At 39.8% G+C, this 13,267-nt stretch overlaps 1 protein-coding gene across 2 annotated transcripts in view; it reads right to left on the reverse strand.

Moving 5' to 3' along the window:
• LOC124153943 (retinol-binding protein pinta-like) overlaps positions 1–13,267 on the reverse strand; it is a 59,104-nt gene extending 45,837 nt beyond the window's left edge. Inside the window, exons 1-2 of one of the 2 annotated variants that reach the window (XM_046527368.1) lie at positions 12,934–13,267; positions 11,218–11,483 (exon numbers count right to left, since the gene is read on the reverse strand). In XM_046527368.1, the coding sequence (XP_046383324.1) occupies positions 11,218–11,422 (205 nt within the window). In that variant the 5' untranslated portion in view covers positions 11,423–11,483; positions 12,934–13,267. Of the gene's footprint in view, positions 1–11,217; positions 11,667–12,933 lie in introns of both variants that reach the window. The other variant, XM_046527367.1, reaches the window with a different exon arrangement.

The raw sequence follows: 13,267 nt of genomic DNA on the forward strand, positions 1-13,267 counted from the left end.
ATATGTATTTGAAAAAAGTATAATTTTAAACGTAATTTTAAAAATATAGTTGCATCAAGTACGCCTAAATGCTAGGGGGAGGGTCACTTCTGCCTCACGAGTGCGACTGTTAGGTCCAGCTGGTGATCTGGGACAATAATTCGATCTCTCCCAAGTCTCTTAGCTCTTTAGCCGCCACGATGGTATATTGATGACCCTTCATTAATTGAGTTAACCCAGAAGAGAAGTGAAAGACAGTCTTATAAACTGTGGCGATGAGAGAAAGAGCCCCTTGAACCCGTTTTACGGATAATTACTGCGGCAAGTGATCCTCTAATTTATTACAATAACTTGGAGCTGATGTTTTATTTTCAAAGCCTACCTTTGCTCATTGACGTTATATTTTAGCGAATATTTAAAAAAAATAGTGGGAAGAACTCTCGGGTTTCCCACTGGGTCCATGGCACCGATGTTTCGATGGCGTGGTTTGCCATCGTATTGCGGCTGATTTAAAGTGTATTAAGGTTTTACGATCCAAAACGACAGGTCCTATCTCAGTATCGCAAATAGAATGACAATTCCGATTCGAATACAGGGAAAAACGCAAGCCAGTAAAATGGTTCTCGTGAAGACTACGGAAAAACATTTTAATGAGCATATCAAATTGATCATTTTAGCGAACGAATAAGTAAACAAAACTGGCTAGTTCTCTGGGTCTTCCCCGCATCTATCCATATCTTTAGATAATATTTCGCTAACGTTCAGGTTGGCTGCCTTTGGTCCATTATATATATACTGACAACTGTAGTGGATCTAAAGCAGTCAACTTCAGTATTTTCGTAATATTATGCACATATCGATGGCTAAGTTCTAACAACACGAATCTCAAAATTTAGCCAGTTTGAGACAGGTATCTTAAACAAAGTGTAATGACATTTAAAAAATAAAATTCAAGCAAAAAAACTCTTTCTTTGTTAATGTATCCTTTTTCAGTTTTATGAATTTTTGGTTGTTAATTTCAGTGTACAATTAAAGATATAAATCGTTTCTTTTGCTCTCCTGAAAATTTGCCATTTTTGAGATACGTGTTGCTATAACTTAACCATCGATATATGAAATTATGCGTGTGAAATCCCGGTACACTCGTCTCCTCATATTCGAGTCTCCATGGAAGCGTCCATGTGGACTAAAATATCAGTTCAATACGAGGGTAGGTAAGTTGATAATATTATTAGTAATAGTGTTGTAGGCTTACCTAGGGTGTAGCTTTCTACCAACAAAAATGGATACAATTGGTATATTTTATACTCAATCAACTGGACAGCGTGACGCTAATAAAGAAAATTCCGATAAAGGCTTACACAGCAAACGTGCAAAATGTTGCATAGAAAAAATGAACTCCCTTATCAACAGCCATTACAATTATCAATAGTAAGTTGACCTGCTCATGACTATCTTCAACTCAGCTCGACCAAAGGCTATCATACTACCAATCCGTAAAGCAAAATATGTCGACATCGATAGGTTCGATTGTCCTAAAGCTATCCTGAATTATCAGTTTAAGTTTATCAGTAATTTAGGTAGCTAAGAAATTTATAGCTAAATAAAATTAATACCTTTACAGCTATGAATTTCACTACCCTTGAGTTACTCTCGAATAATTTTTAAAAATTTTTTTGCTTAAGCATTGTACTCATACATTTTCTTTTAAAATACTCGGAAAAATATTGGCTGAGAGTTATTAATGTATTCAATACGTTTTTAATTTTTGACCAATTTCACATCAAACTTGAATGAGACAAGAAACCTTGTCCCAAAAACTAAATCACTCATTACACCAAATTTTCTACCATAACTTGTACAATTTAAAAAAAGCAACATTTTTACCTTATTCGAAGCTTATGTAACAATTTCATTACTTAAAAAGCATAGATCGTGATGCCATATTTATCTTTTAATGGTAAAAGTAAAAACACATATTTCTTAGAAAAAAAAGAGGATAATTTTTGTGCATTTCAAATTTGATATTCTGCATCCCCACAACTATTATAGCATGGGCGTCGCAGACATGCAGTGAATTGCCTGAAAAGGGCTTAAACTTGTTTTCCAAACAGACTTATTTTAAAAAAATATCTCTTCAGAGAAAACTGATCGTTGAAAACCTTTACTTGAAAGCCAAACCTCCATTATATATCATTGCAAATCGAATGCTTTCATCATTCAGTCTTCTCATTTTCCCGACCTTCCTAGTCCGCCTAGAAAGTCCTCTAATCCAGCAAATAACCACTTACACTAGCCAAGGTTGCGTCTCCGCAAATAAGTTGCTAATAAGTCAACAGGAGTGTTTGTTACAACTATATAATCCCGGCCTCAAGTAGTGGCGGTGGAATTACGCCCTCGCCTGTCAAACCGAAGGTCGCGAGTTCGAGTCCCTCCTAGGTTCCTGGGCATACATGATCGCGACACCCAATCGTCATTGACTGCTAATGTACCCTGTTGTAAAGTGATCTTTTCGGTGTGGTGAAGGAAATAAAAATTGGCCACCCACCAACCATAAACGCAAGTGCAAGCATTGGAATGGTGCGCACATTAGCCCTAATGACTTAAAGCCCGCAAGGGCGAGAAGTCAAAGTAAATGCCAAAGAGCATTTAGAAAGTCATCATTTGCGTCCTAATATAAATTTCATAGAAAGATCTGAGTAACTCCTTATTGTCCGCAGGTCCCCATTTCTAAAAGTGTTCCCGTACTGTCTCGATCGAGCCTCTCTCAATCTCGATTCCACAGCACCGCAGCCGAAAGAAAACAAGGTTGGTGAAGAAATGCATTGGAACCGGCGAAATGGGTGCCCAACGGGACACCGCGAGACTCAGCGTCTCGTGTTGTCCTAGGTCTTCGAGAAATAAATCTCTTCCCCACCGACCAATTGGCACGCCCTGAGAAGCCACCAGAGAGGCCCATCGCAACCGTCCACCCAGCGGCCTTGAAAGCATACACGCATTTCCCACTGATTACCCTCCAGGAAATCCCTAACCTCCTCCTCTCATGTTTTATCGCTGACGAGACTCGCGGAAAACGATGGCCAAGCATACTGACCTGTCTTTAAGGAAAGAAATAAAGGCGAACAAAAATCGACGCGTTCTCTTTTTTTTCGAGAAGATGGCAAGGTCGAATCGCCGACGGAGGGACTCGTGAGGCACAGAGGTCCCCCAAGTTGGAGCTTCGTCTAAACGCCGATGAACGTGATGGCCTTCATGCGATACGTTAATCGCATGCTGAAGGAGTCGAGACTTAGAAATTCCAACGCAACTCACGAAGACCGCGCTCCAGGTATTTCTCATCCAATTACGTATCTCCTGTGGATATTTTTCACATACCTAACAACATATATCCATTGCAGAAATTTTCACTTAAAAGAGGAGTCTGTTTGTCTGTCCGCTATTCGTTTCCATACGGATGAAAGGATTGCGACCGAAGTTGGTACATAGGTGTATCTCATGCTCTTATATCCCGTAGTGCTACATTCGGTTGCGTCAGACGCATCATTTCTCATTACCGTTTGTTACGCCACTTCATACTACTTCTGGAGTTGGATAACCTGATGGGTAGGCAAACCTCTTGACACGATCTAAGAAAAAAACAAAATAATCCTGCTATGTGACCATGAATTCTAAGTTCCAGGTTTCTCAATTCTCTGAGTATTATTCTTCCCGAGCAAGGCCGGGTGTCCAGCTAGTCATTAATAACCGAAGAAAAACAACTGTCTCTTGAAGAAGAATAAAGAGTATATTATTTCCTTTCTGGTACTTTATTGACATAACGTATAAAATAGATTGTTGCTCCTATGAAAGGATACAGAAAAGACACGAGGTTCTCACAAACTAGAATTAATTTATATCGGCCTTTGAAATGGAGATTGCCATCAGCCATGAAGAAACGGAGGTAAAATCAAATTCTATACATCCTACTGTGGATACTTTCCCAGACTATCGACAGGGTACCTTTGCCATTCCCTCTTCAATCATATGCTTAACCCCTGACAATTATAAGTAAGCTACCCACGTGCCTGTTTCCACGCACGACTCGAACAATCACATTTAGATAGCGGACGAAAAGCGATAGACTGTATAAGAAATGATGACTTGAATATGAGATAAAAAATTTAGTTTTCTAAGTCAATTGTTCCACCTTTTCTTCCAGCGTATCTCTGCGATAATAGCTCAATAAAGGGGAACTAATCATAATCTGTGATTAGCGTAAGCATTCCTCACTATGTTAGAGATAAGGAGCACCTAATACTTCATGAAACAAGGTAATCCTGAGTCTATGCTTCTATAAGAAAGTCTGATGTAGTGACAAGGATTACAGCTAGCCAGTACTCGGGGTTATCATTAGTGATGACAAAATATGAAGTAGGAGAGAAGGGGTTGGCTTTATTCATAAACGAGCTAAAACACTTATTTCTCAAAAAAATTGTCAAAACATAATTTTCGGACACCATGTGTATGTACCTAAGGAATTCTGGAAAGAGCTAAATAAAGCGAGCATGGAATACGTTAACAAAGGACATCAAGCATCAACACGACGCTTGACTCCGCTAAAATAGATACTTCAAACAAATTCACTTCGCTAATCAACTTTGGTGGAGCAAAAGAGTTGGTAAGAGGGAATTCGGTATTGCTGGAAAGGGACTAAATTCTTGGGATTTAAGACTTAAATTTTGTCTATAGTCAAATAATAACTTTATTTACGTTTAAAGTAAACGTCAATTAAGTCACCAATCAAAAATGTCAGTCGAGACAACCGGCAATAGGATAGTTTCCTTCATCAAAGGAAACGAAAGGTATTGATTTCGATTCGTTACCCACCGTTAGTGTATTCATAATATACAAACTATTTGATTTTAGAAATCCCAGTTCAGACGAATGGCAATGTTCAATTATAACCGCATTTGAAAAAGGCCAGATTGGCGCCCATACGAAGCCACTCCACGTGACGTCACAGGGACTTAGATTCTATACGAGTACATAGGAGTTTTACATCGTCTGATAGTACCAATGCATGCATGAGGCACAGAGCTCAGGGTAACATATCTTAATTATAACCTATTAAAACTGCCTAAGGTCGGAAAGTTTTCTTCGTTTGATAGGGTATTAATAATCCTTATTTAAGCCAAGCGCTACCTGCTAGCAGGATACTCAGCTACCTGCTAGCAGCCTGCATCGAATCAGCGCTCAAAGCCTCGCCCCAAGGTCACCTCACACTGCGACAGCGGGAACCAGAACGACGTCACACGGGCTTTTCCCAGCGTTCATACTTAGCCGTCGCATTTTCGTGCGCTTGACAATTTTCACTTTTCATTTAATCACGAAAAATAGATATCGTCATTTGAAAATCTAAAAGCGTGAAATACGTGCTCCAGGAATAATAATCTTTCGATTTAGGCATTAAAAAAATAAAAGGAAACCACCCTATTGCATCAAAGTCACGCGTTCCATCGAGGACAGGACAGTCTAGAAAGAAAGGTATTAAGAATTCGGAAAGTTTTTAGAATTTTCAGGCACTTAGATTGGATCCCTGGTGCGGTATCCCCACGACGATTGCTGATGTGCGGAATACTGCCGTTATGACCCCATGACGATCACTTGCGATCGTACCATAAAAGTTTGGGGTCTAGACTCCGTAAATTTTAATTGATTTCAATTATAATGAGTTACCGAAATCTAGTCCAGTTTTTAAATAAAAAGGGAAGAGTAAAAGTTGACTTTGAAGTAAAAGAAACTTTTACTACTAATTCAACACTAACAAGCATTTACACCGTCGTTTTTCCAAAGAAAGGTTGGCATCATTATCCCGAAAAATGGACAGAATTTGTGCGAAATATAATCATTTATTTGAATTAGTCAATTGAATTAATATTTTTGTGCGACGAAACAGCGTTGGGAATATAGGAAGGTAGGTATGGTTGGGAAAAATGCGTTTAAACTGTCATTTATTTTAAAAAAATGGTGAGGTATTCAATGGACGAAGTCAAGCTATGATCAAATTTTGCAGCCGGAGAAATGTCTTGGGACATTTAATCAAGATAAATTAAAAATTTTTTTTAAAACTTCAACTATGTAAGTACCTATTCAAACCTAAGCTAATATTAGTTAAGTAATTCTGACTTCATCGACTCAACAAAAAACGGAAATATTTACTACGTGATAAAATAGATAAAAACAATAAATATACGTACATTTTTGGCCCCGTAATATTTTTACCAAATTACTCATCTCTAAACCACAATAGCAGGCTCTCATTTGCCAATAAATTAGAAATTAACTCCACTCTTGGGCCAAGCCAGGACTCATTCCAAACCATTCCAGAGGGGCAAGGAACCTAGTGGCTGGCACAATTCAGCAAGCAGCTAATGAAATTATCAACGGCTTCTTCTTTAAGGGACCTCTGTCCTTCCCTGATCAACCCCCTTGGGTACGCCCATATTTTCAATCAAACAACAACTTTTATTGCTGCTTCTCTCATGTTATTTGCAATATATCTTAATAATGATTCCGCTAAAAATACCTCCACGTTACAACCAAATAAAAATCGGCGTCGCATCCAACAATCTACGCCTCTCAAAGATTCCAAGCAAGAGATCCGTGCATGGAAATTTACTGCTTGACGCGCGGTATTGACCCTCCCTCCCTATTAATTGGCGCTACAGGGAGACATTGCACTGACAAATTACGTCACACCTCCGTGAAGGCAATCTCATTAATGGCGTTGGCACCCCGAGTGAAGAAGTACCTACAAGTCTTCCGCTAACTAGATCTAATTGTAAGCTCTTTTCTCACGAAAATGAATGGGATAGCGGGAAGACTAACATTATTGGACTAACATGCAACAATCATCTTATCCAATTGGTTTACAATGCCAGATTTACCACTATGCGTGATGGGGTCGACTTATAGCCGTGACATAACATATTGCAGAGGAGCTGAACTCATACAGGAAAAACAGAATAACCTGATTTGGAAACCGAGGAAAATGAATGAAAGAACCATTCCGAGTACGGCATTATTTCAAAACTTCGCCAATCCTCGAATATAAAAACTGTTAATCGTGTTGGAACTATCACTCTATCCTATGTCTTGCCTTCTTTTGTGTTAGTAAATTTACGGTAATCGTTCTATGTACCATGTAATTGTACGAAAAATTGACAAAAAATAGAAAAAAAATCAATACAAAAAAAGAAAATAAATCAAAATAATAAAAAAATTGAATAATAATTACAATAATAAATAAGTTAAATGAAGATGATTGCTTATTACAAAAAAACTATGTAGCATGTGGATTAATTGAATAATCTTTCCAGTTGTTTTCATCATGTATTAATAAAAAATCATCCAATATTTAGAGTTTAAGTTTCTGCTACCGCAAACATTATACTACACTCACAACGTAAAAAATGTGCTAAAAATGTTGTACTGTAAACGGGCTGATTATGGTAAACATGGCTTACCGGAACAGCGGAAACGCGCCTTCGGCGTACTTTATCATGTGAAGTGGATCCATAAGATCCAAGGACCAAAGATTTTTGTCAGGAATCATGGTAGCGCTTGCATCAATAAAGTTTATACAGCTTACTCTATACACGCAACGACTAATTGTTTTCCGGCACACATGTAATCGTCTAAATGGATAGTACTGCAAGAAAACATTTTGAATATTCCTAATTAATGGCGAAAGTAATTGATTTTTGATAGCATTTTAATGACAATTAATTGAACATTGCAAAAGCGACCGGTATTTAGAAGCAATTATTTGAAGAATGAGCAATACCAGGTCAAGTAATTTACAAATGACACTTTAAGTTCAACAACATGAAGTTATGGGTTACAGACATCGTAAAACAAAATCTGTATTTACCGCATCCTAGCAATGAATGCAGGAAAAATGTTCAGTGTATATTATATTATCTGGACGAATTATACATAATTTGTAAATCTCAAGCTTCAGATTGAAGCTCTACCTCATGCAGAGGTGTCTCCAAGGTAGGTTTCACCCCCTTGCCGATCTAGAGGAGATATTACACAAGGAAAAACTATAACATTTTTCTAATAAATAACTAATAAATCATGGATACTATGATGAGTATTTTAACGGTAAACATCTTTCACTAGGCTGAAAAATGTGATAACAGAGTTAAATAGATTTATAGACATTATTAATTTTTATTTTGGCGTCGACCTGTGCTGCTTGCTATCTCCCTGTTCGCCCCGCATTTCTTCTAGTGATGACATTGACTCCATGGAGACAAATTGCGTTAGCGACCCCAAGAAAAATGTTCCTCCATCAGAAAAGACTCCAGAGTAAATATATACCTACAAGAGCAATCGTCGGCTACTGCGCATGCCAACAAGATAGAATTGGGAAAATCCGAAATCATGAGAACCTCACACCTCAGCCAATCACATTTCCTCTGTCAGAAGAGGTCGCTTATTGGCCGATTCCGTCGATAGCGTTTGTTTCCTTGTCTTTTTATTTAAGCCTGAATCATTCGATCATTCTTTCCTTCCCTCTGAGAAATAGCTCCAGCGATAGCTTTTCAGGGACCAAAGAAATGATCACTCGACCTATGATTTTCTGAATCACACGGTCATTCCCACCGTCCCTTTCGCCATCTGTAATTGCGTCACTTTCCATATAAACAACTGCCATTCGATTTTTTTTTTCATTAAAATCCAACGCCGAAAATGATTGCCAGAAAGGGTAATTTTTTCGCCATCGCTTGAGCTCAAAGGGATAGAAAAAATTACCGCGTGATTTATGCTTTAGATTGAAAATTATATGTATCGTTTAAATTTTACACACACGAGGGAGGTGTATGACTATTTTAATAAAATGTATGCATAATTATTAAAGTTACAATTTTTTCTGATTCTCAAAGCAATATTACAATTGAGCGATTCAATTCTTCAGCTTTTGATTACTGAGCAGCCGTCATTAGATCTCTTGAATATCTACATGCACTTACTCTAAGGAGATGACCAAACAGGAGTGGACGGGAGAAATAAGGAACGCACGCCACGAATAGATAAGAGGTGCGATGGTCATCGAGCCATCGCGAGCAAAAGAGCCAAAGCGGTTCGCAGTGAGGCCTGCAATCCAGCAATAATCAGTGATCGGTACGACGCCTAGCGTGGGCGGAGTGGAACAAAACCACTTTTGCAAACATCGTATCAACTGACTGTCTCTGCTGTCACCACGTCCGAAGACGAAATGCTGGTGACATGAAGGTTAGAGAGGAGAATTCAATATCGTATACAAATTCAAGATTTCCAAAACCAAATTTCAAGAATCAAATTCAAGAACGAGGAATTCAAGAATTATGTCAAGCATCCATTTACCTCATCCGCAGAACTATGTGATATCACATACGCTTACGTTATTCGTTTTCAGTGAGTACGCCTTGTGTGTTTAACGGAGACTCGTTTTTAGATTCTAAATTAATCATCCATTAATTCGGTATACAAAAAACCATCAACATCAGGAGACGCATTTCATGAGCAAAGTCTTTAAAATAATGTACGACATAATTTGCGTATATCTATGTACATATGCATAAAAATTAAGTAAAATACATAAAATATGCATATCAATAAAGATTATGCGTATATGTACATAGAAAAATAAGGAGATAAAATGAGTAAAGTAGTCCGAATGAAATTAATGCATTATGCGCGAGGTCATAACGGCGGCATGCGGTGATATCTCGCCATATTTAATTTTATTCGTATATATTTAAATATACACAATTCATATTATCTTGTTATTTCCTTTGATATGAGTAAACCTTAGGGCCAAACACATTTAAAGAATTGCAAACAGAAGTCCTCTTTGGAGCGAATATAAGAGAGTACGGCCGGGCCGTCCCCGAAATGAGGATCTATAAACGGCACTTCATGAATTCTTGAAATTACTAAAATGCTTATAACAATGGTAGTCTCTGTGTAAATAACGTCCCACGGTCAGCTGTGTGATTTACGGTGCCCTAAAATACTGAATATCGGGGACTTTGGGTTGTGTGCTTGAATCGCCAGAGACTGATTTCGGAAAGGAAAAATCCCGAGCTCTTGCTGCAGGCTAAATCTTTGGTTATGAAACAGAATCTTAATTGCCACAAGAATGTGGAAAATAAATACCTGGCATAGGCGGATCAAGGGGGGCACGTGCCCCCCCACCCCCCCAGACCCTTAAAAAATATGCAAGATTTTTAATACGGTCCCATTATCATTGCGTTCATTATCTATTACGAGGTATTCTTGTGCCCCCCAAGAACAAAATCCTAGATATAGCCTTGATTGTGCCCCCCCCCCCCAGAAAGAAATCCACCCCTGATACCTGGCATTAAATTAACCCTTAAATAACTGCCACTAGCCATGATATTTTCCTAAAGCAGTATGACAGTCAAAGAGAAGTCAGAGTTTTTATACGCAAATAAAAGTTTAGTAAGCTTGCCAACATTAACGATTTTACATTATAGTCATCAAATTTACAGGAAAATTTATTTAGCGAAGGTAAATGAAAATAAATACTAATTCTCGTGTATCAGGGTTACATCGAACGCCAATCACATCATCAACCAACGCTGGATCGCCGGACGCCGCTAAAAATATGCCCGGACGCCGCCGCCATCGAATCTTTACTGTCAGCGCCCATTTAAATGATGATATCGTCGTCGGTCAAACACTACCAATTCCGATCGCGTTTATAACCATTCTTAAACAACCGATTAGAATATTTTCGTGCCGTATTTACCGTATATTTACCGTCAGAAAACCGATTAGAATATTTTCGATCAATGTCAAACATACTCCTCCGGGGGGTAAGTGCTTGGCACTGATCGAAATTATTTCGATCGGTTTCCATTCCAAATAATTGACAATGATTGGTTGCAATGCGGTCGAAATTTGACGTGGTTGAAAATTTCCACTCCGGCGGCTCTGTACGAGAGCTCATATCGTTGTTAGAATGAACGTTTTCAAGCAGAACAAATTCCGATCGCATTGCTAACCATTCGGAATTAACCGTTCGGAATAAAAATCGATCGAAATAATTCCGATCAGTGTCAGGAACAACCCGCAAAAAATTTAGGAATAAACTTCTAACGATTCGAGCTCATACGCCCAGTTGTATTTCAACCATGATTGTGTATAAATTCCCAACGGTCATGCAATAAGAAAAATACTGACCTGTGCGGGCGCGTAGGTATGCCGCCTCCCTCTTGAGCCACTCCTGCACCTCCCGGATGAGCTCCTCCCTCTTGTCCGCGTCCTCGCCTAGCTCCTTCTCCGCGCAAAGCCTCGCATCCTCGGGCAACGTGCAGACGTACGGCGGCGACGTCGGCTCGCTTGCCGCGACCACGGCGTCGTCTTCGCGAGGCCCCACCGGCCGCATCGCGTCTTCGACTTCCGACGCGACGGATCGACCGAGATCCTCGAGGCAGTTCTCGAGATGGCTGTCGGCAATGAGGGGCGGGTGAGTTGGGGGAGACATTGACGAAAGACTGTGAGACGCGAGTACGCGCCTGCAACGGGCTGTTCCCAAAACTTCAAACGCAACTAACGTAACTGATTCCTTCCAAAGATGATAAGTAATTAATTTCCACTAAAACAAATCCAGTGGTAGAAAAAGGGCAAACCTAAGCGAGAAAGTAAAACAAAATAAAAAGGTAGAAATACCATCAAAAAAATCTTAAACGCTCCCTCAGAAATCTTAGTGAAATTTTAAATTAAGTACAGGAAAGAAAGATGATGTGGCTTCAACTCAAGAAACTTTTGCAAAAGCTGGAGGAAGACAGATAGGAACGAAAAGAAAATTTATTCCAAAATAAAACGACGAAGGCGGAAAAGTACCACAAAAACACAACTATGGCCTTCAATAACGATTCACTCAGTCAATTAAATACTGTGTTATGCTGATGAAAGGCAAAAAGGTGCAAACACTCTCTAATTTGATACCTTATTCGCCTTAATTGTCCCGATTTGACACGGTAATATTTTAGAATCTATCACCTTTTCCCAGGTGACTGAAACACTGCCCTTGGCCCTGAGAATTCAAGCGAGACGGTGAGTCAACGCAGCACATACATGCCCGTTTCCTTTCGCGAAATTCACTTCACTCAGGGTCGCACGAGCGCAGCCGTTGAGTTCACCACGGCAAATATAGGAACGGAATGCAAAGCGCCAGAAGAACAATCGTCAAAGTTACCCGCACATCTCGGACTAGACGATCGATGAATATGCTAGATGATGAAGCGATTGCAATTTCTATGGGCGAACACCACAGGTCCCGGTGAAGGAGACACAGAAATTGTTCCACGAAAAATCCCCCACTCGACGCAGCCAGACGATTAGGGCAATCTCAAAGTGAAAGTTTCAAAATATAAAACGAGCCGAAATGCCGGAGCCTATCAAAAAACTCAGGAGTACCGCCTTCGTGGAAATTGAATGGCCCCCGAGAGAAACAAGAACACTATCCGGTTGTAACTCGTTAATATCCCAGAAATGGACGATTAAAAATGGGTGGCCATTAACCTGGACCAAAAAACTAAACCAGGAAGCGAGGTACCTACATGTAAGCGGGACTTGAAGTAGGACCGCCGACACGAGTCTCCTTTTAAGACGCTTCGAGGTCTCTCAACGATCAAGATACACGCCTAACTTCAATTCTTCCTCTTAAATGTCACACGGGTTCACACACGGAGCTAAGAGGATGCAGCGATCGCGGGAGCAAAATCATAACAAATGGCGATACCGCCTCCGAGGTGTCACATAGGATAGAGTCCACGAGCCATGTGCTGTTCCACAGTACGATACGCAGCAATAAATAACACGATAGTGCGGACTAATGCAATAATCAGAGAAGTCGCAAAAAAATGCAAAACACGCCCCCTACTTCCAACTTACTTTCTTTTACAGACTTCCCTCCTCAGACAAAGTTTTCCAGCCCACCTCCAGTTCTCGATAAAGCGGCCAATGTTGTGGAGCAGGAGCAAAAACAGTATCAAGACGCTAACACGAATAATCAAAATGGGCCAAACCCGCACAGATAAGGACTATCGGCGTCTATCTCTTCTTTTCTTCACTGGACACGTTCCGACGGTTCCGCAAGTGGACGACCATCGGAAGCACCAGGAGTAACCAGAATGCGATGGGGCAAAAAAGTCGAGAGCTTATCTGCCATTTCGCGTGTCCGCGTCCACAGTAGAGTTCCGATGGATGGGTGCCCGCTGAATACGAG

The sequence above is a fragment of the Ischnura elegans genome, chromosome 2 (assembly GCF_921293095.1).
Source record: "Ischnura elegans chromosome 2, ioIscEleg1.1, whole genome shotgun sequence".
Taxonomy (NCBI): Eukaryota; Metazoa; Arthropoda; class Insecta; order Odonata; family Coenagrionidae; genus Ischnura; species Ischnura elegans.